The following is a 27,211-nucleotide window of genomic DNA, read 5'->3' as shown; positions in this document are numbered from 1 at the left end:
TCCTCTGGTTGGTCATCTTCTGAGTCCTAGTAACACGGATTGAGTTGCAGATCCTTAGAGCAGAATGCCCATCTTCAGAGCACACCCTTTCTTTGCTGGAATTGATGAAACCTGGGATTTATTTTTCCCCAGCGCATCATTGAGAAGTTCTGTTAACTCTTTATTTTTTTCCATGGTTTTATTTTTGAAATCTTTTATTTCACTGCATATTTTCTTGTAACAAGCTCACTCAAAAACGAAATGCATTGACAACGTGCTATCTTGCAGAGAAGGCACAGACACTAGACCTATCGGCAGAATATTTATTTTAATTTTTTACATTTGTAAAGCGCATCAACCCGAGAGCATCAGGCTGCTGTTATTGAAACCAATTACACATGAAGCTTACAAACCAGAGGCAAGCAACTCCCCCACCCCCCCACCCCCTACTCCCCACCCCACTCCCCCTATATAGTCCTTTTGGGGGATGTGTTGGAACATCTCGCAGTGTTGTTTAGGCAAAGAGCCAAGTTTTTCGGGCCTTGTTGAAGGGCCAGTAGGATTCCTATGCCCTTAGGGAGGGGGACAGCACATTGCAGTGGTGTGCTGCCACTGTGGGGAAGCTGGAGCGTCCTCCTTTGGCTTTTTTGACGGTACGAGGGACAAGGCGTGGGTGTGGCAGTACCTCACTGGTCTGGTGGATTCGGTTTTCAACTCTTTGAGATTGGTATTTCGGGGCAGTGTTGGCGAGATATTTGTGTGATGGAGAGTGTTTTAAAGAGGATCATTTCCCGGATTGGGAGCTAGTGTGCTTCCTTTCTTGCTGCTGAGATGTGTTAATTTCTTGGGATGTTGAGGGCTGCACGTAGGGCATTGTTTGGATCACCTGCAGTCTGTTGTTGTTCTGTTTAGATGACCCTGCAAAGAGAATGTAGCAGTAGTCAAGTCTTGCTCCTATGGTGGCTCTGGCGATAGTGAGGCAGCTGGTTGGTGTGAGGAATTTTCTGGTTGCAATGATGAGCTTGGCTGTATATGCAGCAGAAGAGGCAAACTTGTTTACTTGTCTGGTGAGGGAGGCATCCAAATAGACACCAAGGGTGTTTACCGATGCTGAGACAGTGATGTTAATGCCATATAGTGAAGGCTGAGTTCCGACAGTTTTCTTTTCCATTCGTGTTGTAGCTTGTTGCAGGCCAATATCATATGATAAACTTCTGCTGTCCCGAACACACACCTAGCACTGTTCAGGGGATGTTCTGGTCTAAATGAGTGAACTTTAAGTGGGGTAATGTATATCCTATGTAGTATCTTAAATTGAATGAGTTTGAGATGTGCATTTGGAGATTTGGTGTACACATCTTTTGCCTGTCCATATCTGATATTTCCAGTCCAATAGTGCTAAATCCATACAGTCATGGGTAATTAGTGATACTGTTGTCCTAGACAAGGATGCCATTTGTTTGTGTTCCTTCTGTGAGATGAGTCTGCAATAGTATCGAGTTTGGGGGTTTTAGTTGGGAAATCTGGCCAACATTTAAATGCTATCGAATGTTTCTTACCATGCATTAGAAACTGCTCTCCCGATAACCCATACTGCCGCTGTAAATCTCCAAAGACTTAACAATACCCAATGTATGGTATAGTTGGTGCAGTTTATTTTCAGTCCTCCCACCTGCTGCTATCTCTTCTTGATAGTGGTGAACAATAGTAATGTGTACAACTATTTTATTTTCTATCTGGAACGTATGGTGTTCCTTAATGCTTCCGGTTACATGTGATCTTAACAACTTAAAAAAAATGTCAACGGCAGTAATACCTAATTTGTTGTTGGCCAAGTATGAGCTCATTATCCCCCTGTGTGTTTGGCACTGCTTTGTAATACAGCTCAAAGCTTGTAACACCTAAGCCACCTCTATTCAGTGGCAGTTTTAATGTTTCCATAGTCTCTCTGGGAGCCCACCCCTTACCAAATCAGTCTCGACAATAGACGGTCTAATAACTTGATGTGTCCTAGCGGGAGATCTTGACAAACCTATTCCAGACTGGGGAGGATGACCATTTTGTAAGGGACACAGTTTTCATAAACTAGATGGGGAATTTAAGATTGATTGCGTTCCCAAATGAAATTTTTGAATATTCTACGTTAAGTTTCAGATTGTCCATGTTGGAGTGGAACACTTCAATACCCAAATATTTGAAGGAATGGAGAGCCCATGTATAGCAAACGACTGCCTGGGCCTAGGCTATCCCCTCCGAAACGGGAACAGAAAGGTCCACTTAATAAGGATCCCGCATATACTGCTAGTCTTCCAATTCCCCGAACACCCTAGGGAACATGCGCTCAACATTAAGACCTAATCTGCGTAAAGCGATATGACCTGTGGGGTACAAGCAGGTAATATACCCTCATTCCTGAATCTGGTTCTTATCATGGATGCTAGTTTACCCATTGCCAGTGCAAAAAGGAGTAGTGAAAAGGGGACATCTTTGTCGAGTCCCTCTTTTGAAGTGCCCATTGAATTGGGTATGTCCTCCGTTTTAATTCTCTTCAGTGGTTCAGAGTACAGCACTCTTATCCACTTTATCAGGTTTGGGCGAAATGCAAACCTCTTCAATGTTACAAACTTTAATAGACACTTCAGGGAGTCCAAAACCGCCTCTGAATCCAAACTGGCAAATGGATGGGAACCCAATTTGTCGGAATTGTATTCCAATGGTGCAAATCTCTACCTAGGGTGAGCATTGTATTCTTTCACGGAATAAAGCCATTCTGGTCTGGTTGCACCAGCCTGGCTATAACACCACGTATAAATGCTGCAATTATTCAACTGAGAATAGGGTCTGTGTTACAGCGACAGGCTAAAGATGGAACATTGTTTATGCGTGAAGCACGGATTACACCTCTTAAAGTATGGGAGCAACTCTTCATTGTAAGCGGTCTGGTTTACCCTCCACGATAAGGGAGCCAAAATCGCACTGTATGCAGCATAGAATCCATTAGGAAAGCTGCCAATGCCACCAGTCTTGTTGGTTTTTGGACTTTTGATGCATCTCTGAATCGCATGTATGGTGATGGGACCATCTAACGACTCTGACATCTGGGTCTATGGATCAGGCATCTGGATCTAGGGATGGGAGTTGGGCTTCAGTCAAATATTCTTCTACCGGTGCAACTGCAACTGAATATTCGGAGTATAATGCTTCATATTAGGTACAAAATACCTAATTAATCCCCTTCTGTGTGCATTGTGATACCCCATCGTGCCCCTTTAATTTCTGTAATAAATGTATGACACTTATCCTCTTTCAATAGCCATGCTACAATCCTCCCCGGTTTATCACCCACACTGTATGGACTCATGAATACTCTTCTGTAGTCTCATCTCTCTATCGAGGCTATATTTTTGGCATTTGCTTTTTCCCCATGCATCTCTCCTTTGCTTCACTTAAAGATGGGTTTATAGCTTTACTTGTAGCTCTTGCTCATATTTTTCCAAGGTACTGTGGAGGATCAGAATAAGGATGCAGACACTGTGAAGACTCTCTCCCAGTGAGGTTTTACTTGCCTCAACCCATAGGGAGGGTGTTGTGAAGCGGGCTCACCTCCCTAGTCTCACACGGGTGGGGGTCACTCCCCCAGGGAGAAGGGACAAATAGCCTCAATGCATCGTAGTACTCAATAGGGACTTGCATACACCACAGGAGGTCAAAATACATAAACCTCAAATGTAAACTTCAAATTCTTCTCAATTTCCCACTGTGCTATTTATCTGTATGAAGTCTCTAATTTGTGATGAATCATTGTTCTTGTTTTCAAATCCCACAGCATGGAGGAGTTCCTTCTCCAACCTGGGCTCTAGTCCATTGTGATTGCCATATGCAAGTGCAGGGGGTAGTGATTGGATATAAGCCTGCCCCAGTATTCCACTTCCTTTTAATTGTTTCTTTAGCTTGCCCAATTACCAGAAGGAGATCATTGTAGACTTTTAATGTTTGGGGCACTAAAAAGAGTAGGCTTTGCCACGAGTATCCTATCTTCTAAAGGTCAATCCTGTTTAGGTTGTGCATTATATCTAGGAGCAACGAAGATTACCCACACGTTGGGGATATCTGTCCAAGCCTGGGTTAAGTGTAACATTAAGATCTCCTCCCCATGTCACTGAAGCATTCATGTATACAGAAAGTATGGAAGAAATCTTATCAAAGAAATCTTGTCTGGGATATTTGGAGCAAATGTTTTGCTGAGACTGATCATCTTGCTGACCAAAACCCCACACCATCCTTCCATTTGAATCTAAGCCCAAGTGCAAGATCGTGAAAGGGACCCCCTGTGCTATCCAAATGGGGACCACCCATCTGCAATCCTCTGTGCTGCACTTGTGAATCCTGATGAAATTATCTTTCCTTTCCAAGACCTGGAGAGTTTCGCACAATATGGCATTAAATGGGTCTTTTGCAATAAAGTAATCTGGACATGCTTATATTGCAGGAAAGATCATACCTGATGTGTCAGCGGAACCCGCATACATTCCAGGTTATAATCCTCCACTCTGTCCTTTTGAATGAGAATGGGTGCGACGATCATGATATAAAATTTGGCATGCCATAATTTGAGCTCTTGTCTATAAACCCAACTTATGTTTGGTGCCTCTGCTGCAGCCCAAAAATGTGTTTTGAATTCAAATCGTCTAGAACATAAGCTATAACTTCCCCAATCCTAACATTTCTTACAGAGACCCTTACTGTTTTCACAAACGTATGAAAAAGGAAAATTCTCCAGTGTACTTAATGAAGGCAGTACAACCAGACCACTGTTAAAACCATGCAGCCCGTCACTGGAGTTAGTTCCACAGAGGCAGCTGTGGCTTTGTAGGACATCTATCCTTCCACATAAGCCAGGTCCATGCATACAATGATGGGTAGCAAATCCCATTCATCAAACAGCCTTGAAACCGCAGTTGCATGATACCCACTCCAGCACTGCTGATTTGCAATGCCAGGTCGGTCATAGGACCCTGCAAAGGAATGCACACTTGCCACAGGCTCACCTCCGTATGACATAGGGTGCAGGCGTAATGTGGGAGAGCAATTTGAATCCTGCTGAGAGCATACAGCTTGAATCAGTCAGTGGGCCCGTCGATCGCACCCACCTGATTGTGCTCACAGCATGCCCGTTCCATCGTATTCGGATCAGACATAGGTGGCCATTTTACAGCATCTGCCAGTGGCCTTTATTTGTGTCATGGACGACTGCAGCCTGAAACACCATTTCTTGCACTGTTTTTACACACACTGACACCCCAGTGCCGCGTTGCACATGACCATTTTCTGGGAGGATGAATACTGGATTCCATCAAATCGGATAGGATATATGGTGGATTTTAGTCCATCTCGGAGAGCATGAGGGATTCACATGTGTCCTCCTCGTGTACTAGCCGTGCACCGCTCGCGTTGTTTTATGAATCAACTAAATTCACTCCAACTTAAAAAACAAGTATGCTTTCATTGTTGGTGGTCAAACAGATGAGGGGCCGGGCTGAAAAAGAAGCTAACTGTTTTGCCTAAAATCTTCACTATCTCCATAAAATATGCAAATACCAGTATTGTATATGAACATTGTCTGTCTGAGTCAAAAATCTGGTTTCCCAAAATACTGTTTTGTTGAAGGAAAGCTGCATTGCATCAGCACCACTCGTACTGTCCAGTTTCAAATGTTTCCAGATGCGTGATCAAATATTTTAAGAGCTGTTCTTTTCCATTTCTAGTAACTTTTTTAAAAAAAAACTTTGAATTGCAGTTATAGTAACCCAACATAGGAAGTTCATTTCCCTCGTTCTTGCCCTATAAAATCTTCTGATTTAGAACGAAAATGGTGCACAACCGAAAAAATCAACTTGCCAATAGCGACAAGCTTTGAAGGCTATACTTATTTGTGTCTTGGTGCATTAAATTGGAAACCAGGGCAGATTTTATTTAAAAGCCTTACAAATTTAAATTCCACAATCTATCATTGCCTTGAACAACTGCTTCTTGAAAGAATGACGATTGAAGGATTCTGTTGAACTGAATCATGAAGTTGCCCCTAAACAATTGCATTTCACACCTGCCACATCTTTCGCTCGTTCATCTTTTCAAACTTGATCCCCTGCCATCCTACCTTGACACGGGATGACATGGAAGCATGCTGGTTAATGGCATGTGCTCCGTGCAAAGGGTGGTCGCCGTGGGCAGAATGGGTTGTAGCGTGGGAACATGTACACCTGTAATGGAAAGAAGAGTTCCATGATACTATTGAAGCATTCCATAATGCCTCGGCTGTTTCCGAAGTTCATCAACGGAAGGATGAGGGCACCAGTGTCCATTTGTAAGATGCATGCAGTAGATCTGTGTATTGGAGTTCTTTTTAAGCTGTGCGTATTATTCCCTTTGAAGCGTCAAGAACAAGGTGTGTTGTACATTTCAAGGTACGAGGTGAAAAAATGGAGGTCCTCTATGACCAGAAGTTCAGTTGAATGTTTACTAAAGGAAAAAAGGAGGATGTACATTTCCCAACTGGAAATCACCAGTTGGAGGGACCTGTTGCCTAATTCAAAAACTGCATGTTTTATTGACTGCTTTTTCTGTACCTTTTTTAACTTTTGTTTTCTTCATGTAACCTTTACTTCCCCTAAGGCATAGCACATAAAGTGTACCATGGTGTGTTTCTTTTCCATTCGGCCAGTGCATTGTCTAATCTAGTTGTACTCCAAAAAATCTGCTTCATAATTTTGTTTGTTATAATAAGTATGTCATGGCCATGTAGTAATTTTTTTTTTTTTTAAAGGGCATCTTGTTTGTGTGCTGATACTTCTCTTTTGTCTCTTTTTACAGATCATATTAGGGGAAGCACTGTCTGTGTATTTTAATCGTTTGCACTCAAATGCATTTATTAGAAATCATTATGTTGCCACTATTTACAAAGCCATTGGGACGTTTATCTTCGGGGCTGCAGCTAGCCAGTCTCTAACCGACATTGCCAAGTACACGATAGGTCGGCTGAGGCCCCACTTCCTGGACATTTGCAAACCTGATTGGTCGAAGATTAACTGCAGCTTCGGTTACATCGAGAATTTTGTGTGTACAGGAGACAAAGTGCAATCTAATGAAGCAAGGTGAGTCTAACCTGACCAGGTGCATTTCTGCATGCTTTCCCCTTGCTAATGTTGAGTAGTTGTATAGTATTGTACCGAGATTTATAGAGCACTACAAGTCCAAAGGGCATCAAGGCGCGGAGTTGTGGCAAGAATGAGGCTTGTGTTCTGAATTCAGACCCATTAACTAATAGAGCTTTACATCTGAATATGAACGCTGTGGCACTTTCTGCACCCTCTGTCCATTGCTATCTCAGTCCTTGGCTCAATTGACAATTGGAAATTGTAAGTAACAGCCTCGGTGACTGGAGTGCATTGAATAGAGAGACGGCCTTATCATTGACCTTGATTACATAATTTTTCAGGAACCTTTTGTCATGCTGGCTGACAATCAAACTGAGCCCCCTGGGATACGCCAACCAATCCCAACTTGTAAAAACGCATCAGTCACTTCCTGTGGGTACCTGGGATGGGACCCTCTAGCTCAAAACTGTACACCCATTGCGGTGAATGTCACACATTGGGAAAGTTAAGTATTGGAACACAAATGTTTTTGTCGTTTGTACACCGTTTAATGCAATCCATGAATATTCCTCGCATCAGCTGTAACCATTTGATAAAATTGAAGCCAAACTCCCTTTTTTCTTTTACTATAGAGCGACCTTTTTAGTTGTGCTAACCAATTACTATTTTTTTGGTAGCCCACCAGATCAATTGAAATTTGAATGGTGGTTAGCGGACAGTTTCTGTACTGTAGAGAATTTGTCAGTGAAACACACACTGAATTTCAGATGATGGCTGGAATGAGTCCCTCTCAACTGCTTCTGCGGTTCTGAACCTTACTTTTTTTTTCTTCTGGGTAGCATACACCAGTCTTCACTTGTTTCCTTGCACAAACATTTTTTATTTGTATTTTTTTCAGATTCGTTTTTTTCAGATTGATTCTCTTGGTAATGTTATACACATTCCATGATACAAAGTACACTTACCATGTGCACACGTCCTCTGCCTTCCCATAAATCTATGGCAGCAGGAGCTGCCAACCATAACTTTATTATTTTAAAAGCCCGGCAACCAAACCAGAAATGTGCCTAGATACGCTACGACCTTGAATCTTAAAAGTAAAAATCTTTGTGACTGGAACCTGAGCGGCCAGCCACATTCTTAAACTAGTGACTGAAATTCACGAGGCACAATATTGATTCGGAGATCAGAGAGGGGGATATAGTAGGTGAATTAAATATGAACATGTAAATGTATTCAGATTTGTGTTGGTTGTCTGCTCCAAAGTCCATAATTTCATTCATTATTTTTTTTTAAAACTTTCTTTGTTTTTATTAATGCAACACCTTCCGAGGCAGCAGGAAGTGGCCTCGCCCCCATTGGGTATTTCATTGTCCCAGTCAATTGATATCACTACAATACCCTTTTAAACATTGACAATAGCATCATGTCACAGCTGGCATTATGAGTTCGGGTCACCTACTGTTGTGCAGCAGTAGAGGGTGTAGCTCCCGAGTGCTGCGATTCCTGATCAGCTTCAAGCAGGTATTGCCTAAAGAGGGGGGTGGGGGCACTAGTCAAAAGGTCGACTGGAGGTCGGTAGTGTTGCGGCGTACCTTGTCTCCCTCTGTTCACACAATGTCATGGTATCCAGCAATTTCGGGAACGAGGGGGCATAATTTAATTAATAACCGGAGGACTCATGGAAAGTGGATTTATCCAGAAACGTTTCTTACTGATTCTCTTTTGGGATGTGGTTGTAAAAGAGGCAACTTGGCTCATGGAGTGCAGTGTGACCCTTATATTTTAAAAAACGTTTACATTTCTTTAACCAGTGATTTTTGTCACTTGCTTTGGGGACCACTAGATGAGTGGACCTGCCCCATTGATGTTGATGCCACTTTTCTCCACTGCAGTCTTACTTCCTTTTGCAAAGGAAGCAACGCATGCTGCATGAAGATTGACAGCCCTTCAGTGGCAGCTGTGGGTTTTGCTCCGTATACAGTTCATGTATATCTAATCCCTACTGATGTAGTGACCCTTTTTCATGCATTTCAGTTGGATATACCTAGCAGTAGTTTACTCTGATATATTCTACAGTGAAAAGACTTCAGGTAAGACCTAGAAAGGATGAGCAGATTTATTGCAACAAAACCCATGAAATCCAGCAGGTCAGGGAAGTGACTACCATCTTAAGTTCTCCCTTGTCATAGTTGGGGTAGTTTTCCTAAAGTCCCACTTGGGGGTAAGACTTTAGTAAGCTATCCCAGTGGTTTTTAGATCCCCCAACTCTTGGTATCAGTCTGTACTACTCGGTGACCTCGGTAGAGTGGCAGGGCAGCCAGGCTTATCTTAAGAGGAACATGTGTGCTGTAGTTAAGTACACTGAACCTAGCTAGTAATGCACATCAAAGAAACACTTACACATACATATATATTTTAATATAAATGTATTATATTTACACGAGTCACTGTTAAATACTTAGCACAATAAACCAACACACATAGGTATACTTTTCAATACTTTCAAAAGGCCACTTCTTAGTCGGTAGTTGCTGAACGCGCACAACAGCATACACACAAGATAGTGATTTTTGGAAGGAAAACAGTAAGTTATTGTTATCCTATCAGAGCTTCAGGTTTTAGAGGCAGTTTCCCTGCACAGCAAGTCTTTTAAAAGTCCAAAACTCAACCCTAGCTAAGAGGCTGTACAGAGAGGCTTAAAGTATTTAAAAGCAGCAGAAGACAAAGGTTCTTGTGGCTACTTTCTAGTCTCTAGGAAAGAAGATACAAGAAGACTTAACCAACGTTGGAGACCCTTTTAAAGGACTCGCTAAAGTGACACAAGCAGCGGCTTGAGTCGGAGGTAATAGGGGCTGGGTCTGGACACCTCTATGTACACCAACGCTCTGGAGCGACTTTCTGAAATAAGGTAAGCAATACCTTTTTCCCCCGCAGTGCCTTAGGGTTGAAGAAAACATTTGTGGTGGATGCTCTGTGATGTTGCAGCTCTGGACCCGACGTCCGGATTCCTTGGCCTGATGACGAAAGGCAGGACAATGGACGGAATCTCTCAGCAGCGGTCTTGACGGAGGACGTCTGGCACGGCTTTCATTAACTTCTCTGGTCCCTCTGTGGTTTTGGCACCTTTTCTGCAGCACCCACAAAGGATGCGATTCAGCCAGTCAATATACTTCGGTTCCTGCAGTCCTACACTCTGATGAGGGGGTCTGGACGATTTGGATTTGGTCTCTGGAGTGTTCTTAAGAGCTCAGCAAAAACTTGGATGAATTTGGCCTTTCCACGACGATGCACTCGAAATGGGCAGCAGGTCTCCTGGTATGTGGGTTTCTTAGCTCTGGAAACCAGAGGCTCAAATCAAAGTTTGTCTTGGGACTGGTTGTTCCCACCACTCAAAGGGAAGGAGTTGTCCTCTTTGGAGTTCCTCTGTCGCACAGACCCCGGGGCCAGGACAGCAGGAGTTGCTTCAGTGTTGCAAAGGGTCTGCAGGCATCTTTGGTCGTCTCTTCTTCGGTTACTTCAGCTTCCATTTGCAGACTTGCTTTTCACTCCAGGAACCTCACCGTTTATCCAGTTCCAGCACTCGCTCCTCTGCAATCTTCCTCAGCAGTTCACAGAAAGGGGCTGTCCAAACTGTATTGTACCAAATTACCTACTCCCAAAGGTTCGGTTTGGTAAAATCACGTAGATTCGTCCAATCAGGACAGTAAGATCCTCAGTGGAAGCTGGTCCCATTCAGGCACTTTGGCAGATAAAGGACAGGGGGGTGGAAAACCCGTCCCCCACTGGCTGCCCAGACGCTCTAGTCTTTGGCAGGATCCCTTAATGTGTGTGTGTGTGTGTGTGTGCGCACTACCAGGGCTATGGACATAGCCAGCGATACAATAGTTGGTAGAACACGTCCACTGCACCAGCTATAACTAGGAGATTGTCTAAGTCCCAGGAGAAGAGAGAAGGGGAATACTAGGTATCCCTTTGGTACTCCACATAAGGTAGTGTGTGTGCGCCAATCTCTCAGACTAAAAAATTTTACTGCCTGATTCATGGAATTATTTGCGTGAAACGCAGATTTGCGCGCCTTTCTGCCCGAAAATTCCCATACTTCAAACTGGGATTTTTGGGTAGAAAGGCGCGCAAATCTGCATTTTATACGCAAATAATTCTATGAATCGGGCACTTAGGAGATAGTTACTCTAGGATAAAGACTAAGAATCTGAAAGAAGGACCCTAAGCGGCCCAGCAACACTCCCCATAAGGAGCTGTGTGCCGCAATAGTACAATTTCAGATGCCTTTAAGAGTTATGGAGGAAAATAGAATCCATACAATAGGTACAATACAAAGAATAGAGTTCCAAAAGACTGAGCCCATAAGAATAATTGAGAGAAAAAAGGCTTCACTCATTCAGGATTTCAGAAAAAGTTCCAAAAGTGCTGGGGGTCTCACTAGGGGAGGTGGTGAAGCATAAAAATAAGCATAGAAATTATCTCCCTTACAGTAACCCGCACTGCCCCCAGATGTCCCCATTATGGCATGTGTTATCTCATTGTTGATCCCTGACGTGGTCTCGTGGGCTTTGCAACTCTGACTTAAGATGGTCGTTGCTTCCCACATCCACCGAATTTCATGGGTTTTGAAGCGATAAGTCTGAATGTTTATTTAAGTTATATTTAAACGTACATAATTCGGAATAGCACAGTTCCCTTCCCCCAACTTCCCACTTTGCAACCCTAGCCTGCCCCCATCTCTGATTAAAACTGAAGGTCGCAAGGTAAGAAACATACCACATAAGATCCAGAAATTTCCCCCAAATGTACCCCTACAACTTGACTTTTCTTTTGTCTAAACATTACTCTTTCACACAGATACCTCTTCAAATCATTTGAATAAGTATTGTAGGGGCCTTATTAGATTTTCATACTTTCAAAATAGGTTTCTTGGCCACCTGAGTGGCACCAAAGAGGGAACCACCCCTTTTATTTGCAATGGAGTAATCGTATTACCAGATTATCAATGACTATTAAGAGAACAAGATATAGCACAGTTTTGAAAAAGGCCCAAGTAAGGCCGAAACACGTGTCACATAAGGGCATTTATTAAACGGTTGTGATGTCCTGAGAAAGAGGAACAACCTTAATCTAGTGTTCCTTACAAAAGGGATTGGATATGGAGGAGAGAGACTACAACTGCATACTGAATAAATTCTTGATTCACACAACAATTGTTGTGTGAACCAAGAGCAAGAATATTATTCAGATTAAGGAAATTGTAAACAAGGAAGTTGGAAAGACTTTCTGAGAATTGGTCTATACAGACATTTATTTGTAGAAACATGGTTCCTACTGATGAAATTCTCAGGACATCACACCTGTTTAATATATAACTTACCCTAGATGCCCTTGCAGTAGGGGTTTCCCATTTTTTGTGATATTTGACATATGGGCATTTAGACAATGAGCATTAAGGAACAATAAAATGTCCATCTGCATCTAAGTTTCAATACTTGGCGTATTTATTGAAATATATAATTGCGCGTATAACTTTTGGAGTGTCCTTTGGGACACATCATCACAAACTTTATCACTTCTAATGATTGGACAAATCAGGCAGCACCTCCGGCCATCCTGGAGCTCTGGCTGGGCTGTGTTCTAGCTTTTCCCTTCTGGGAGAGATGGAGAACATGTGGGGACTCCCTGGGACTGCCACTGGACTTGTGGACGGTCGACCCACACTGGAGACAGGCGCCCAAGGCCGGGGACGTTACCCCCGGCCGTCCTGGACCTCTAGCTGGGCTGTTACAGCTTTTCCCTCCAGTGAGGGTTGGGAACCCTGTCGGGGGGCGGGGGGGGGATTCCTGGGACCGTTGCTGGACTTGGGGACGCTTGATGCATATGGGAGATAGGCACCCATGGACGGGAACATCACCCTGGACCGTCCTGGAGCTCTTCCACATGTTCACTCCAGAGAGGGATGTGGAGCCTGCCGGGGCTCCCTGGAAATGCGGCTGACTTGTGGACGGTCGACCCTGATTGTAGACGAGTGCCCATGGCCGAGGGCAGCACTCCCGGCCGTCCTGAGCTCTTGCTGTGCCGTGTTACAGCTTTTCCCTCCGAGGAGGAATGATGACACTACAAGGGCTCCCTGGGAACGCCACTGGACTTGGAGGGTGGTCAACCCACATGAGACAGGTTCCCAAGGCCGGGGACAGCACCCCCAGCTGCCCTGGACCTCTGGCTGGGTTACAGCTTTTCCCTCCAGTGAGGGATAGGGACCCTGCTAGGGCTCCCAGGGACCGCCGCTGGACTTGGGGACAGTCGACCCACAAGGGAGACGGGTGCTGAAGGCCGGGGGCAGCACCCCTGCCGTCCTGGAGCTCTAGTTCTGCCGCGTTGCAGCTTTTCCCTCTGGGGAGGGACAGGTACCATGCTGGATCGCCCCATGACTGCCGCTGGACTAGGGTGCGACCGACCCTTGTGGGAGACTGGTGCCCAAGGCCAGAGGCAGCATGTGGGGCCGTCCTTGAGCTTTTGCCGTGCCGTGTTACAGCTTTTCCCTTCAGGGGGTGGGGGGACTGGGGCCCTGCTGGGGCTCCCTGGGATTGCCGCTGGACTTGTGGACTGTCGACCCGCATGGGAGACAAGCTCTCAAGGCTGGGACATCACCCCCAGCCACCCTAGAGCTCTGGCTGAGCTGCGTTACAGCTATTCCCTCTGGGGAGGGCTGTGGACCATGCCGGGGCTACCTGGGACCGCCACTTGCTTGGACGGTCAACCCACATGGGAGACAGGCGCCCATGGCCTGGGACATCACCCCGCCCATCTGCTGCGGTATAGCTTTTCCATCCATGGAGGAATGGTGACCATGCCAGGGCTCCCGGGGACTGCCAATGGACTTGGGGACGGTCAACCCTTTTTCTTTTCCACCCAAGTAAGCGCACCCACGCATGTGAGGTACCGTGTTTGTCAGGACACCTGTGGGCCGGTAGGACATGTGCGGTTGCCGGCGTGTTTAGGTTGTTTCCTGGTGGCAAATGTCAAAGTGTTTTCCCTACATTCCTGACTTTGCCGGGCCTTGTGGGTAATCCAGTCTAGGGCGAAGTGCGCAAGTCAGATCATTTTGGATTCCCACGGGTGTCTTCTTATCAGAAATGCATGGCATGGGCTTGCTTGTTTTCCTTGGTGGCTGCGACACCCCAGGCCCAAATAAGTGGGTTGTCCGCACAGCCAAATCCCGTCTTCCCCAGGGCATTAGATGTATCTATGGTTTAGCCTTTTCCCTTTGCGCCAGGTCGGTGCACCCATACTTGAGGTACAATTTTTATCAGGACACCTGTGGGAGTGTGGGAAGGTAGGACATTAGTTGTTTTCTCTTGGTTTTGTTAACGTTTTCATAAATTTCCTACAGCACTTTGTTACACAACCCTTTAATTTCCCAAATGTGACCTACATTTAGTCGCTGCTTTAGGCACTGTATGCTTTTGTAACCTGCGCAAGTCACCTATCCTTCAAAAGGTCTGCTTGTGCTCTCAACAAATGTATGCTGGTCATTCTTCACCACATTAGTTTTCCTTATTTTCAAATGCTAAGTATGTTTGTCTGTTTAGGCCCTCCGCATAATAATCCTTTGTACCATGGCTCCAGTTTTGGATCGTGAAATTGCTTGTTTTGTGAAACATTACGAAAAATGTCTGATTTCCTAACTAGAAGAGTCGGCAGAATGTAGAGGTGTTAGGGAGAATTCTCTCTTTAGGCTGAATTTCCTAACCTAGTGAGTCCCCCAGCAGCTGGATTTCTGGAGTTTTTTTTTTTCTCCTGCCAAGAGTGACTCTTTCTCCCACCCTTGGACATGATTTAGGGTGTTCCTTTGACTGTTAATGTGTTTTATGGGCTATGGGGTCCTTTACTCCATAGGGTCTCATGTGTTTTTACTATGTGTGTTACACAGCACCCGCCGTGCAGTAACACAGGGGTGTCATAGTGACACCCCACCATAGACTCCATACCCTGGGACTGACTACCGTCTCCCAGGGCATGTAAAGTCACCATTGGCTTTACTAGTCCCAAATTATTGACAGAAACCAGTACAAACCATCATATTGTGGACATACTGGTCGGAGCAATTCGATTGCCCCGGGGTCTGTTAGTCGAGGGGGCACGTCTCTGCCCCCCCTGATCGAGTTTTGGCTGGTGGCAGTGGAAACTACTTTTTATATTCGACCGCGAAGATTTCCCTATGGGATTTTCCCATTGTTCGAGGCTACCAACTTTAATTATTTAATTCTCATAGCCTCGAACATACTGCCGGTTTATTTAATTAATATTAATTCGCCGGTTGGTATTTTTTGCCAGGACTCTATTCTAAAATGGCGTTTGTGTTCTCTTCTGTGACTCCAACCCAAGTCGAGCCCTTTGTTCCACTTTTTGGCGGGCTTCTCCACAGAAGTCTCCAAAAGTGGTGCCACTCTGTCTGGGTACCACAGGGGGTGTGGGAGGGGCTTTAGGCACCCTGGACTGAGTTACCTTGCTAACTCAAGTCGCACTCTTGTGTGATTGGCCCAAGTACTTAGCATGTTTGACTGACAGCTAGGCTGAGTGAATGGGGGTATTCTGCATAAAAGCAGGGCTTTGGGGACTGGAACTTCAGAAGTCGCCACAGGACCTGAGAATCCGACGAGGGAGAAGCTGAGCCGACCTACCACGATGACACCACCGGTGGAGCTCTGCGGATCCGACTCGCCACTTCCCGACGACAGAGAAGATCTCCCGGCTGGAGAGGCTTCTTCCCCTGACTGGTGGGCACAACCAGTTTACCTTCTTTCTTCGCACCCCAGACCGGTTTGTGGTCTAACTGCCCGTGCCAAGCACCCCGGCGGCCGGATAGCCACTCATCACTGAACCGCGAATCAACGGACCGCTCCTTGTACCTGAGAAACTCTGCGGCTGGTTTCTTCCCTGGCAGTGCAACGGACTCCTGTCTTCCTCCACGACGAGATCCTCTCATCCCCCGGACGAAGCACCGACTTGCATCCGCTGCCAGGAACAACTGCCCCCGCTGGAGTGTTCTCACCACTTTAAGGTGCCGTGTCCGCCAGGCCTCCTTTTCTAAAGATTGCTACAAGGTAATAATAACCCCTTAACCTTCTGGGCTGGCCGCCTTGACCCTCTAACTGGTCCCTTTCTTTGGTCCAACTCCTTTTTTGAACCGTTACAAGACTTTTGTGCACTGCAACCATGTGACCTTGGACACATTTTGTTTTGATCCTCTTAAAGCGGATCCGGCCTACTGACTCTGAATTCACGGTGTTACTTTGCCTTCCTCTCTTGTGTTTTCGTGAAAAGGTGTTGGGATCTGTTTCAATTTATTCTCTGCTTTTCTCTCCCTTTTAAAAAAACTAACTATTAGAGTGCCATCTACGTTAAGCGCTCACCGCTGTGTGAAAATAAGTGGGGCTTTACTTAAGACTTGCCTAATATTATTTTAAGGGAGTGTATATCTTTTAGTGTCCGTGTTTTTGAATTGCTTACTATTAGTGCCTGTGTGTTTTTCTAGATGTGGTTTTAAATAAATAATTATATCTTTTACACCAAGCCCTGGTCAGTGTTTACTTGTTCTATTGTGTTCTCTTGACCTATTGTGAATACTCTGTATACTGCCTAACTCTTCTTGAGGGAAGTCTGACTGCTCAGCCACAGCTACCAAGTGAATCTGTGTGGTACAGACTGCTACCAAGTGGGTTTACTGCCAAACACCTGTAGTCTTAAATCTTTTGCAGTGGTCCCAGAGGGAACTGCACAGGTTTCTGCCTAACCAGCGTTGTTTCTTTTCTCAATATTCACAGAAACCATTAGCTTACAAGTGCAAACGTGTCCAGCACTTTATTTTCTGTCTCTCATTTCTTAAACTATGGGAATTTTAGGTACATAGTTGCCTGACCAGTGTATATGACCCTTCCTGAACTTGGAATGTTGTCTACTTTTCAGAAATGTATACCTTTCTGTCTTCCCATTGAGCTTTCCTGCCCTCTGTCCAAACATGTCCTATTAGAAAAAAGGAAAAATCACCTGCCTCACACAAAACTGATGGTAACCCTATGAAAAATGTGCTTTTGTTTCCACTCAACCTGTTCTTAAAGCATGGAAAATGGCGAATTCAGAACTGGAAACCATTTGTTCCTAGCTGTTATAAAAAAAAAACAACACAGGCTTCTTTGTACATCATTTTATTGGTATTTTCTGAAGAAATATACAATTTTGTCACTTGTGTTTCTTTGTCACTCACATCCCCCCCACCCCCAACAAACTATGTGGGAAGAAAAGGGTGCAAATTTGGCGGGATATCACTTGTAATAAAAAAAGCTACAAGGTATTGAATGCGACATACCGTAATGTCCAAAAAGAGCTCAGCACTGGGATCGAAAGCCCTCAGCAGTTAAGAGGTTAATTGCAGTCTTTTTATTTTTTTTTATTTTTTATCCAGTGGCCATATGACCTCCCGGGTCACATTTACTGCAACTCTCACTGATATTGTGGTGCCTGGGGACTCCATTTCCCAACAACCCCGTGGTTGTGCCTCGTCGGGCTTCACATTTTCTTTTATTTCATTTTTTTAGAATCCAACAAATGTTATTAGTTAGTATTTATACTTGCCAGTATTCATTGGTGTGCAACCCCCCTTTTATTAGCACTTTTCTGGTGCTTTTGTAGCCTTGATTTTCAGGTGTTAAACAGCTTCTCAGTCCCACCACTGTCCTCTACATTTTTTTTTATTGTGGGCAAATATTTGCAGCTTTACCATCGTATCTTTTTAATGCTCCGGACGTGCAGTCCTTCCTCTTCTCCTGTAAAGCAGTACTTGTCTCGCAAGTGTACCTGTTATTTGTAAAACCGGTCATTCTTCTCAGTGCTTGGATGCTTACGTCTTTTTTTCCCCAGACTGCCCAGGTCCATATGGTTTTAGAATCCACTTTCCTCAGATCCCTCAATCCTGCCAACTTCCAGTACCGTCTCTTGCAGGATGGGCAAAGACCCCCCCCCCCTTTTTTTTTTAAGACCTCGACTACAATACCTGCCTGTGTTACTCCTTCCCACAGGCAATGGGCACTTCTAGACGCACAATCAATTGTTTGCCATGTTCTTGAAATAAAGGATTTTATTTCACAACATGATATCGACCTGTTAGCAGTCTGACACGTGGCTTAAATACCATTCTGGCCTTGCAAGCGCATCCACCGTGCCTGATGATTGTTCTATTCTTGCCAGTCATACTAAACGGAGACACGATGACAGAATTGCCCTAATCCGTTAATCACTTGACACAAACTTTTGTCCCATGTCTGTAGCTCCCTGGTTGTGAACTACTTGGAGTCTCAATTATTTTTCTACAATGCTACAAATCCTCATCCTACACCTCCTGCCCTTATGCGGGTCCCACTTGCTTAAGCGTTTCTGATATTTTATCCTTTATCAAGAAAACTCTTCATTGCTTTTTGTTGGGTATTTCAATCTCCATTTTCTTCACACTAAGGATTCCCAGGCTTCATTATTTCATACCCTCACGGAGTTGGACTTGCGTTTCTTGCACATTCCTCCACTCCCAATTGAGGTCGTAGCTAGCTTGGGTAATCTGTTGGAGTCTAATGCACGAGAATCCCGCTGGCATCTCCCTGGAGCGGACTGATCATGCAACCTTTCTTTTTTTGCCTACCTCTACATTGATTGAGGCTGAACACTTTGTTTCACATGATAAGGGATAGCAATCTCCCTTCCAGTTCTCTTGTTCCTGTTTTCAATTAGAATGTTAACACTCTTGATAGTGATGCCACAAGTAATTAACTTATGGACTGCTACAATTCCCAATTATTGACAATCACCCCCATAAAGACTAAACAAATTATAACCGCTTTAATAACAAGAATCTTAAGTTGTCTACCGCTGTTCAGAAATCTGCCTTTGTGAATGCTAAAGAAGTAGTTTACTCCCACTCAATTGAATCTGCGTCCAATTCCTCTAATGACGTTTTAAAAATATTTTCTATTAAAAAACCAGAGGATCTCCTATCACCCCTGGGAATTATCCTCCCTCGTGGCCTAATCAAGTTAAGGCATGTTTAATAACCACATCTTGACGATAAGGCAGTGCATGAAGTCCTGCCCCTAATGGCTAATTGTAATTTTGGTCATGGTAATCCCTCTTCTTCACTTCTACCCTGAGAGAGATCTCAAGGGATAATTCCCTCCTATTCAATTTTCCCTCACGCTCTGATCAAGACATTAGGTCTACTCTTGCTTCACACAAAACAAAACATCCATGTCCAGCTTGGATCATGAAAGATTGTGTTGGTTCCCTGGGACCATTGTTGCACCAGATCATGTCATCCCCTTTTGAAGAAGGAATGGATGCACCCATGTTGTAAAATTCCTCCATAGACCCTTTTGAGTGTGCTAGTTATGGTCCTATCACGAATAACCCATTTTTTCTGCGCTAGATAATTGATTGTTCTGCTGCCCTTGAGTACCACGCTTACCTGGAATCTCTCCAATTGCTGAGCAATCGGATGTCTGGCCTTTGACCAGGTGGAGGCACTAAAATGGCTCTTTTAGCTATTAAAGACTCTTTATTGCAAATAATGAATCGAGGTCATGGTGGACTATTGATTCTCCTTGACCTCTTTGCAGCGTTTGACACCATTGATCATTCTCGACTATGCCAACATTTTAAAGAGGTGGCCATAGAGTTGGACACTGTGAAGTGGTCAGCATCCTTTTCTAAGCAGACATATCACTCTGCAGTCTGGTTCCACTGGTGTGCGGGTGCAAGAGTTCGAGAGACCCCCACAGAGGAGATGAAGGCTTGAGGTATAGCATAAACTATCCAACCTGCTGGTGTACCTGCAGCAACGCTCAGTATTTTGTAAAACAGCCCGCCTTATAAAGTAAGGACGCTTAATGCACTCTGCTTGGTAATGTCTATGTTTAGTAATTGAACCTGACATATAAAAATCAATGCATGGTAATTAAATTCCACGAGGACGTCATTTTGAACAATGTGTAGCTAACCCATCCCCCCCAATCACTGCATGACATATTGAAAACCCCCAAACCGAGGCTATTTGATGTTTTAGTGCCTCCTGAGACAGATTAGTGTAACACTAGTCTGTATCCGCAGCAGCCAAATTAAGCACCCTCTCGCTGCACGTTCAGGTCACACACTGGGTTGCTGAACAGTGTTTAAGACTTTGAATGCGTGCAGGTTCTTCCAATCCCATTGCATACGCGTGGGCGAGTGATGCCGGTCTTGACTTCGTTCAGCCTTTGCTTTGGGAATGTGCGTGGGTCAGGCTTGCGCCGAGGTTCAGCCCTTGTGCGCTTTGCACAGCCCACTTTACCACCTTACGCGGGCATGAGGCTTTAGTCCTGGCCGCCTATGGTAACGGGTAGACACCCTGCGCGTACTTGCCTGCCCTTCTTACAGATGGCATCTGTCAGCCGTCCGGATAAACGTTTGCCCCCCCCCCCCCCACCCTATTGGCCCCATCTCTCCCCCCAGTTATATTGTAGGATTTTGAAGGTATTGCTTCGAAGCGCGCTCTATTCTCGTCAGATTGCAGTGCAGCCACACACAGAGGCAGTTATGCCTGGAGCGCTTGGTGGCAAGGCGCTTTAGAATCGGACACACCGAGGGTTACTACCGGCGCATTCTCGTTGGGATTTGCGGTGCAAACCAAAGCTTAACAGCATACACGATGCATTTATTTCGAGGGCCGGTGGTGCTTTTGACTCCACACTTCTAGGGGCGTGGGCAGCCATGATGTCCACCTGTTTGCAACCTCCTCCAGGCATGTATACCTAGAAAACGTATTTTTTCTCTGAGAACGCAAGAACACCGCGTGGGCTCGGGCATCTCTCGAAGAGTTGGTCCAGCACTGCCCAGCAGGAGTGCTACTCCGAGACCAACCCACTCACACACACTTCCATCTGCATTGAAAAGACACTGCCGTTTACCTGCGAGGCACTTTATAAAATCCCAAGTACCAGTAGAGTGTGACGCGGTGCCTGTGCTGGAGGAGAACGACTGTTTAAACCCATTTTTTTTATTACACATTTGAACTGTAAACAGATCTTCACTGATGTGGCGGAGGATGGCAACAATACCCTACCCGCTCTCATGGAGCTGTTCGTTTATTGTAGTCTTTGTCATGTTGCTTTTGAGGTGCACTCCATTGATTTGCACAGGATGTAGGCGCCCAGTCCCAACTCGCCTCCCAAAGTACATTGTCGGAATCGAGTCACTGCTGCTTCCTGCAGACCTTGTGGGAGTGACGCACACAATGCATTAGGATGTGAAGCTTGAAAGCCGCCTCGCCCACGCCCTCGTGGTTTTATAATTAGGCAACTTTGCAGGAGGAAATGCTATGCAAGTAGTCAATGCTTCTAGTGGCTGCTGGCGCCCGGTAACACCGTCTCATGGAATGCTTTTGAATCTCAATGTACATATCTAGTATGGCAGTCGAACATTAAAGGATAGGTCCGCCAGATTGACGGATATCCCCTACAACATTGTTTAACCAAATCAGCTTGATGTACATGCAGTCTTTCAGCCTGCACGGATCTCCGGTTTTTTTTATTTAGTCCATGGCTGCCACATTGGGAACGAAGAAGCCATCTAGCATGGTCCTGTGGATGGGCTGCAGTGATGTAGCATCGAGTATGAGGTTTTAGTGTTGCAGTGGTTGTTAGAGACTTCGGAGTGGTCTTTTGCAAAGGGTCTAAGCTCTGAAACTGATCATTTGCAAGACCCTTTTCAGCATGGCTTAAATTTCGCTCTGCACAAGGGGACACATTTTCTCCATAACAGTGGTCCAGCTCCAGGACCCGAAGAGGAAGAACATTTCTTTAGCACAGATTGCCAATCGGAACCCCTCGGGTAGCAGCCTAAGTTCCTAACTTGCCATTGGTAGAAGACCCCTCTCCCCATTAATGTGGACATATACCCGTACCTCTTGTATTGCTCTTTGAATGTACATATTTGTTCACATGTTTGGGTCTGGCTGGGTAATTCTGCATTGCTGTGGCGGGGTGGCCCCCATGATTTAAGAAGCACATTGTTAACGAATAAGCAATTTCTCCCGTTCTGAGAAGGGCATGAACCAAATATACACCTTCTACTTGTCAGTGCCCCCGAGGGGCACACATACTTCAATGAATTTGCAGTGATCGCCAAAATGGGTTTTGGAAACGGCAGAATTCGTCATTTGTGACTTGCGTTACCCCTTCCATGCCGACCTATTCACATATGTCAACGACCATGTTTGAAATGTGTGTCCCTGATCATTATTTTCAAATGCACCCTCCTGGGAGCATTGCTGCATGGCTAGATGTTAATCACTCGATCTAGGATCCAAAAAGACTAACATCTGCTCCAGAAAGAGGGCAAATATAATTTGTGCTTTTTGTTAACTTTCAATAAAAATGTAAAATCATTTAACATTGGACCACTATGCCAATGTAAGACATATGGAATAGCTCAACAGTTCAGCTCTTTTCGAGATTAGGTAGGGGGGCAAGTGGGGCGGGGGCTTCCATCAAAATGCCGGTTTCTTTAGTGCCACCAGAATTTGTTTCCTCCAGCATAGCCATTACAGATACTTTGGAGAAATCTACCCCTGTCCCTCTTCCTACAGATATTCCTTCCAAAAGCATACACTATTTTGCATTTGATTCAGAGAGCCTCATACACTTTGAGGTCCTGGGCCCTGCATTTCTTGGTTTCCATGGGCATTTGAAAATACAAACTTCCATACATGTCTAAAGCAAAATAAATATTATTTTCTTTTTAAAATTCCTTCCCAATATCGATACAAATGGGTAAGGATGTAACGTGCAAATCTATTCCAGTATCTGACAGGTAGTTGTCCCATTTAAATAAAAGCCATGTTATGGGTCCTGGCAAGGATCTTGGACATAATTTATTCAACCACTCCAACAAATGTACCATAGAATAGATCTTTTAAAAAACTGCTGACCACCAACCATTAGCCTCGAATGTCATCAAATTGTCTGAAGAAAATGGGGGTTGGGGCAGCAAACCTGGTTCATAACCATGGAAAAGTACATTCGTGGACCACCACAATTTCTCAGTGTGATTGCCTCCCCAATTACATGTTTAAATCTGAGCAGTGTGCGTGCCTTGTGTTAGATGTGTCTACGGTACCTACACGGACTGTTCATTCTGGCCAACACTGCAGGGCCGTCTCAGGCGGGGGCAGGTAACTGCTGTCCCATGGCATCAGGGTCAGGAGAGGGGCAGCAGCCCTCCCCCTGGGTCAGCTCCCCTCTCCGTTCCGCAGATAAGGATGCCAGCGCGGGCTGGTGCTTCGAAGGGCTAGGAAGGGTGAGGTAATAAGACCTCGCCCATCTGCGAGAATATATGGGTGCATGCACCCAGATGGGGAGAGTACAAAGGGGAGCCCCCCCCCCCGGGGGGGGCTTAATCGATCAGCTGCAGGCTGGCCTGGGAAGGCTGGCGCACAGCCCCACACATACTACAAAGGCCCAGGGGGCTGCCCTGGGTCTTATATAAGGAGCTGTGTTCAGCGCCAAAAAGCATAATCTGTTTGTGGACCCTGCACTTGAACACTTGAGGGAAGTTCGCTGTGCACTCAGCGTCTTCCTTCTCCTTTTTCTCTTCTTCGCAATATCGCTTTTCCCCTGACATTTGCTGTGCACTCAGCATCGTGTTCACTCTGGTTTGGAGTGTTCAACTGTTAACGCGGCATCGCCGAAATCCACCTCCCTTTCTGCTTCTCTGCATGAACATTGATCTGTTGAAGTTAACCCGGCATTCATAAAAGAAACCAACACATCGCCGTTTTTTTGTTTTGAAGAGAAGCCCAGCTGTGCCTGCGAGGGACGGCGATTGCCTGACAGCCAACGCGGGAAGCTACGTGGAGCCCCCGCAAAGCTGCAAAGAAGGAACCCGGCGCCGGCGGCGATCGTGTTACTTTATTGCAAGTAAGTCAGCCGCGGCGCTGGGTGTTCACAGCCCAAGGCTTTACTCGAGCGATACGGCAGAAGGAAATACACCCGGGCCCACCCGGATGGGAGGCCCGGGGCCGTAAGCTGGGAGGTGGGGGGTTTGTGCTAACTCCGGTGGGGCAGTGCCTTTTGGCGCTGCCCCACTTAGCATGCACATGGTGGGGTCGGGCTGCTGGGTCCCTTAACAATGGGAACCCAGACAGCGCGTCTCCAAGACAGGAGGGTGAGGTGAGAGGGGCAGGTGACAACCGGCAGTCTCTGCCCCCTGTCACCTTGCCCTCCATACTTCAAAGGCCCCCCTTCCCATCCTGCGGATGCTGAGCGGGGGCCTTTTGAAGTTCAAAGAAAGGGCAGCCTTGCCCCCAGGCCGAATTTTGCCTTTATCTGGCGGGGGCAAGGTGGCCCTTCTCATGCTTCCTCCCCATCAGCCACGAACAGCAGCAGGACGGCTGCAGGTCTGCACAGAGCACCAGGACAAGAAGGAGCACCGTTTGCTGGGTCCAGCTGACAATTTTTTCCTGGCTGCGCAGAAAAAGCAGACATTGACATATTTACAGCAGTGAAGACCCGTCGGTGAGTGGGCCTCCCCGGCCCCGCAGGCTTCAACAAGACAGAGAGGCGCACTGCTGCTGTGCTTTCCTAGGAGAGAAGGCTGCAAGCTCCCCAGCCCCTCCTGCACCTCCCATCAAAGTGGAATTTTGTAAAGAAACCAACGCTGCGCTACACTGTTGCACTCAGGCGAATTGCTTCAAAGAAAGAGCCCAGCTACAGCCAGGTGATTGTTTCAACTGGGGGGGCTGCTACCAGTGTTTTGCGAGGAATCAACGCTGCTCATACATAGGACAAGGTACAGCTGGACAATTGCTGTGTGAGACCTGTCTTAATCTGACATTGTGTCACGACGGCGAAGATAAATTAAAAATACCTTCTGGGGATACAGCGGGGGGCTGTGGGCTGACCCTGACAGGCCACAGCATTCCAAACCTGACCGAGTCAAAGGTCACAAGCAACGTGCAGCTAAGGAGCAGAGTAGAATTTGCGGCGGCCATGCTTTTCTGTGTCTTAAGCCTGGGAAGCAGGACTACACAGAGCACTGGCTTTAACAGCTGGACAGGGGACAGCCGGAATTCCCAGGCACACATTTCGGCAGACCTGCATTGGAAGGAGGCAGACACAGAGCCCCAGCATTTTACTTTACCTGGGAACTACAAGGGGGGGTGGAAGAGGACCCTGACCCACACAGCAAGTTGGGAAACACAAAGACAACCCATTACGAACCAGCACGCAGAGACCCAAACAGGCAAGAGATGGCCAACACCTTATCCCTGAAAGAAACATTACTCCTGGAATGGGCCAAAGCAGCGGAAGCCGTCCATGGCATGGACATGGTGCAGGAAAGAATGGCAGAGCTTGCATCCACCGGCCTCAACGAGGATGACGCAGGCGCCCTGGAAGAGGAGGTCGACGGCGTTGAGGAGCCAGCAGAAAGGGAGCAACCAGCTAGGAAGAAGCAGCGCCTTGACGTCCGCAGCATGCCCGCCTCTTCAGACACCCATCCAGGCACCAAAAGGAAAGCAAAATCAGGTACTGTGAAAAGCAATGATTTGGGGCCTATGCTTGAACAATTTTTAAAATGGCATAAGGGTGTGGGTGCTGGGAAAAAGAGGAGGCACAGGGAAGACTCGAGCAGCTCCAGCAGCGAGAGTGACAGCACAGACACAGTCGGAATCTGGGGGCGAGGATGACCAGGGCCACCTTAAAGCATGGGTTGGGCCTAGCAATGATGTACCGTCTCCAACCCCACATATGACTAAATATGGGAGGCGCACTGCCGGCAAAAGTGTAAATAGAAGCCTAAAAAAGACCATTGCATGGCACATTGAGCGGAAAATTAAGAGAAAGATCTGGAAAAAGCAATTTATTGACATTTTCTGCCTATTGGAATATGAAGAATTAGGTTTTGGCATTTCAAAAAGGGATAAGAAAGAGGAAGAAAAAGAGAGAGCAAAGAGGCCCACACTGGAGAAGAATATTCAGAACTTGGAGGCCTCTTTTCAAATACTATCCACAATAATTCTAGAAAAAATCCCAGAAGAGGGCACTGCACTGATTGCCTACCACCACAGAATTTTGGAGATTCACAATACTTTGGGGGGGGGGGGGGAGTCTTGGCTGAACTATGATAGAGAGTTCAGGAAGGAGATGCAGCGATTCCCTGACCTAGGCTGGGAAGAGGAAGACCCCAAACTGTATATTTCCCATGTCTTAAAAGAAAACTCGGCTCAGAGTGCTCAGAATAATAAGGACAAGAGCAGCAAAGCAACAGAAGGGATAGAAACAGGCAGCATAACCAGCATAGGTCACAACGAGACAGTGCAAATGCCAACAAAAACAAACGCCCGTTTCGAAGACCGCCCCCAGGGGGGCAAAAAGCGGGGCAGAATCAAGGGCAGTTTGGCAACCGCAGCACGGGGGGCAAAGGGAGCACCCCCGGGACCTGCTGGTATTTCAACAGAGGGTCATGCAACAAGGGCACTGAGTGCAGATACAAGCACCAATGCAGCACATGCATTGGTGGCCACAGCAGCAACGACTGCACAAAAGCCTCTCCCTCCAGGCCCAGCCCAAAAGTCAGAGGTTAAAAACATGTACTAGTTATAAGATGGGGGCCTCACCAATAAAAATTGACCAACTAATAAAAATGTTAGAGAACTACCCTGACCGTGCAGCTAGATAATTCTTGGGTCAGGGCTTCAAAGATGGGTTTCAGATCCCAATCAAGGGCCAGGGATCTCCCACTATACCCAAAAACCTAAAAATCTGCCTCTTACCTAGCCAGCATAATAAGAGAATACATTGGTAAAGAGCTAAACCTAGGGAGGATTGAGGGTCCCTCTCCAACACCCTCCCTTCATTGAGTTTTTTATGCTTCTCCCTGGCCATTGTGCCCAAAAAAAAAAAAAAAACAGCAGGGGGAGTTTAGGATGATCCACCATTTATCGCACTCACCCGGAAGCTCTTTCAATGTTGGCATCCGTGCCACTGAGG

The 27,211-nt window shown here is 46.0% G+C and overlaps 1 protein-coding gene across 2 annotated transcripts in view; it reads left to right on the top strand.

Moving 5' to 3' along the window:
- PLPP1 (phospholipid phosphatase 1) overlaps positions 1 to 27,211 on the top strand; it is a 466,509-nt gene that overhangs the window by 212,775 nt on the left and 226,523 nt on the right. For both annotated transcript variants that reach the window (XM_069627282.1, XM_069627283.1), the window contains exon 3: positions 6,850 to 7,130. In XM_069627282.1, the coding sequence (XP_069483383.1) occupies positions 6,850 to 7,130 (281 nt within the window). The remainder of the gene's footprint in view (positions 1 to 6,849; positions 7,131 to 27,211) is intronic.

The sequence above is a fragment of the Ambystoma mexicanum genome, chromosome 6p, assembly GCF_040938575.1.
Source record: "Ambystoma mexicanum isolate Mex_15411 chromosome 6p, UKY_AmexF1_1, whole genome shotgun sequence".
Lineage (NCBI taxonomy): Eukaryota > Metazoa > Chordata > Amphibia > Caudata > Ambystomatidae > Ambystoma > Ambystoma mexicanum.
The sequence above is the reverse complement of the archived record's forward strand: the minus strand, read 5'-3'. Positions and strand labels throughout refer to the sequence as shown.